Raw genomic sequence first — 3,505 nt, 5'->3', positions numbered from 1 at the left:
ATGTGCAAGTGTCACAGACATGCGGGCAAATTTGTCAACATTCCCAAGCAAGCAGCAACTACTGCAAATGAGCAAAGCTCTTGACTCTCTGGCTAATTTATGAGTCAATTAGTCTGGCCCGCTGGCCATCTCGAAATCATTATTATATATACAATGTATGTGTTTCCCCCCACCCCAAAGGTGCTGAGACTAACCCTAAATTCTGCAAATACCTTTTGGCATTAGCCACGCCGACAGCTACTTGAGGCTTTAGTTTTATTGTGTCTTTGCTTTATGATGCGTTGCCAGCTCTCCCTTCTCTTTCTGCTCTAATGGCATTTGCTGTGCTTTTTATTGCAGCTGCACTCAAGTTTAAATGGGTTAATGTTTGGGGCGTCTGCTGCGCTTTCGTTTGTGTGGGCAACTCCACATAAATTATTTAGCGCAAGTTTTTTACAAGTTAAATATTTAGGTTTATGTCAAATATTTGTATCAAAGCATGCGCTAATGAAACTCCCATCTGTTATTTATTTTAAAACTTAGCATCAATCGTTAAATTTAGAATTTTATCAAGCCAGCTTTGGCTGAAATGTCAAATTTTCTTAGACTAAAATTCACTTGTGTTTGTATTCCGACAAAATGGTGGCAAAAAATGGTAAGAAAATTTGTGAATAAATGAAAAGCTGTGTTTAAATGAAAATCAAATTTAATAGTTGAAGATTGGCGGAAAAACGTCTAAGAAGGAAGTGAAAGCAGCAAAGCTGCCGAAAGCGATTCCTGGTAAGTCGAATTAGTTGCATTTTTAATTAAAAACTGTGCTAATTTCACATCTTTATTTAATTATATGAACAGATGTAAGCAAGCAGCTGAACCCAAAAAACGTGTAAGTTTTTCATTTCAACACAATATTTATATAGAATTGCTTTTAATTTTGATATGCACCAAATCGTTTGGCAGGGACGACCTCGCAAAAATCCTTTGAGTGAGAGTTCGTCGACTCGCCAAACTGACAACGTGAACATAAATGAATTTATAAGCAAACACTTGGATCGAGTTGCAAAGAATGGTTTACCTTTGGCTACTGCCAACAATGGTTTTGAACGTGGCCTGAAGCCGGATTCGGTGCTTGCAGCTTTCGACGATGAGGGCCAACGCTATTTTGCGGTGAAATTTAAAAACCGCAAAAGTCTTGAAATTATTGAGAATGCTGAGATGAAGCGACACGCCCGAGCTCTATTAATAGAATATTATTTTTCAAATGTTAAAGTCGAAAACGATACAACTTTCTTTGACTTGTATTTTTAGTAAATGAATTTGTGAAATAAATATGCAAAATGCTTAACATAAACGTTTCTATCAGATATGTAAAAGAATCAAATCATTTTTGAATTAAAAAATTACGTAAATCTAAAAATTAATCACTGATTAAAAAAATCACTAATCAAACCCACGTAAAGCCAAAATCCATCGCTGATTTAAAAAAAATCACATGAAGTAAAATCACGATCAAAATCTTCGTCTGATTTAAAAAACACGTGAATTATAAGTGTAAAGGCAAAAATTTAATAACGAGAACAGTCTCTGTACACTTTCCACAAAGTCTTTATATTTATTGATATAGTATTATACTTTAAGATATGATGGGTTAGATCACAGCCTATTTCGATTAGTATTATTGAATGAAAAGCTGCATTCAATGAGAATTAAACTTCAAAGAATGCATTCAATTCAAAATAAGCATTCAAATTGAATTTAAAAATGAATTAATTCAATTTCAAAATAATTCTTTAAGTATGATTCTCCGCATAATTTTAATTCAGATTGATAAAAAATGAATGCATTCAAAAAAAAGTTAATTCAAGATGAATGAATCAGGCCAATCATTCACTACTGAATGCATTCTTTTGCAACCCAGGTTGACTATAATATATATCATAGCACTGATTTTGCATTTATCAAATTTCTATTCGCAGTTACTTATTACTTTACTGCTAAAGTTTTTTACTTTCAACTTCCTTTGGTGCGCAGTTCTAGCTGAAGCGCCATAAGCGACGCATTTAGCTGCGGAAGTATTTTAGCCAAGATATATAACCGAGAGAGTCAAGCATTGTGGCAGTGGCTTGTTTTTCTGTTTTCGGCCAATGCGATTGTTATTTATTTGCTATACATTTTTAAAGCTGCAACAATATGAAGTGAAGTGCAACTGCAACTACGAAACTGCAATTGCAACTGCAATGAGAACTAAGCATCCGGTTGAGGTCACAAAAACACAAAAACCTCATAAATAAAAGCCAGCTGACATGCCTGCTGGCGAATAACAACAAAAAAAAAAAAAAGGAAAAACAAAAAGCAAAAAGAATTTACGATTGCACAAATCGAAATAAATATTTTACCAAGCGCGCACATTGGGCGATAAAAACATTTGCTGACTGTGTGGGTGGGTGGTGGGGTGGGGTGGTTGTTGGCTGTTTGGGAAAATCTGTGCGCCATAACAATAATAACTTATAATTTTGTATATATTTCATAAAATGGCACATAAATTAACACAAACTAATGCCATAAACTACAAAAACAAATGCTGCCCCATGATTTGTTGCACGATAATTGCAGCAACTACAGCCGCCGCACAGCTGCAACCCAAAGAGTCACAATTGACACTTTTTTTACGCTTTATCTCAATGCACTACACTAACCACACACACACACGCACACTCACACACACATAGACTGTCTGGTTAGTTTGTTTGGAATTTATCGCTTACATATTTATGAACATGTGTATTTGTTGTTTGTGTTTTTAAATATTTTAATATGATTTACAAGCGGATGCTGGCGAACATTATCGCCAAAAAGGTCGAGTCTAGAACATAAATATATGCATTTAATATAAGCACACAATTTATGTTTGCAGCCAGCCGCCAGTGCTTTAAACAAATATTTTCAGCAGCAATTATTTAAATTTTTGAATAAACCCACACATAGTTGCTTAGTTATAAATTTTAATTAAATTGTTAAGATAAAAAAAAATGTTGTAATGCTTGGCCAGATATTTGTCTTTTAAATTCAATTTTTTTAATTTATTGTTTGCACTTTTCTATTGAGCAAAGCTGCAGCTGCAGACTATAATATACACTTTGATCCAAAACAAATATAATCGGAAAATGCAGTTAAATATCATAAATCTGACCCAAAAGTAGAGCCTATTGAAAAAATTTATAGCACCCAAAGAACTGAAAATATCAAACTGCGATTTAATATACGCAAATTTCTTTTAACAGGAAAATTAATTTAAATTAAATAAATTTAATTTAAATCTAAATGCTAAATCTAAAATTTAAAAATAATTAATTTTTTTATATTTCAATAATTTCAACATTAAGAAATAAATTATTTATAAATTTTATATTTTAGCAACAATTATGTTTTTTGTAGCATTAAATTTCATCTGTTAAATTTCCTTTACCAAACTTAATTCAATTAAATAGTATTATAGAATTACTAAATATTTATTATTATATTTCATTTA

At 32.3% G+C, this 3,505-nt stretch overlaps 1 protein-coding gene across 1 annotated transcript; it reads left to right on the top strand.

Moving 5' to 3' along the window:
• Positions 1 to 823: 823 nt before the first annotated feature.
• Positions 824 to 1,309, top strand: LOC108607849. The gene is made up of 2 exons (XM_033294068.1): positions 824 to 862; positions 937 to 1,309. Exons 1-2 carry the CDS (start codon positions 824 to 826, stop codon positions 1,282 to 1,284), a joined length of 387 nt encoding a protein of 128 aa, XP_033149959.1. The 3' UTR covers positions 1,285 to 1,309.
• The last annotated feature ends 2,196 nt before the right edge of the window (positions 1,310 to 3,505 follow it).

This window comes from Drosophila busckii, chromosome 2L (genome assembly GCF_011750605.1).
Source record: "Drosophila busckii strain San Diego stock center, stock number 13000-0081.31 chromosome 2L, ASM1175060v1, whole genome shotgun sequence".
Taxonomy (NCBI): domain Eukaryota; kingdom Metazoa; phylum Arthropoda; class Insecta; order Diptera; family Drosophilidae; genus Drosophila; species Drosophila busckii.
This window is presented reverse-complemented; position numbering and strand designations above follow the sequence as displayed.

What these genes read in the sequence shown, in the direction of transcription:
- LOC108607849 (XM_033294068.1), top strand. Translation starts at nt 824, where the DNA reads ATGAACAGATGTAAGCAAGCAGCTGAACCCAAAAAACGT. An exon ending in CAGCTGAACCCAAAAAACGT is followed by an intron (nt 863 to 936) that starts GTAAGTTTTTCA and finishes ATCGTTTGGCAG; the next exon opens with GGACGACCTCGCAAAAATCC.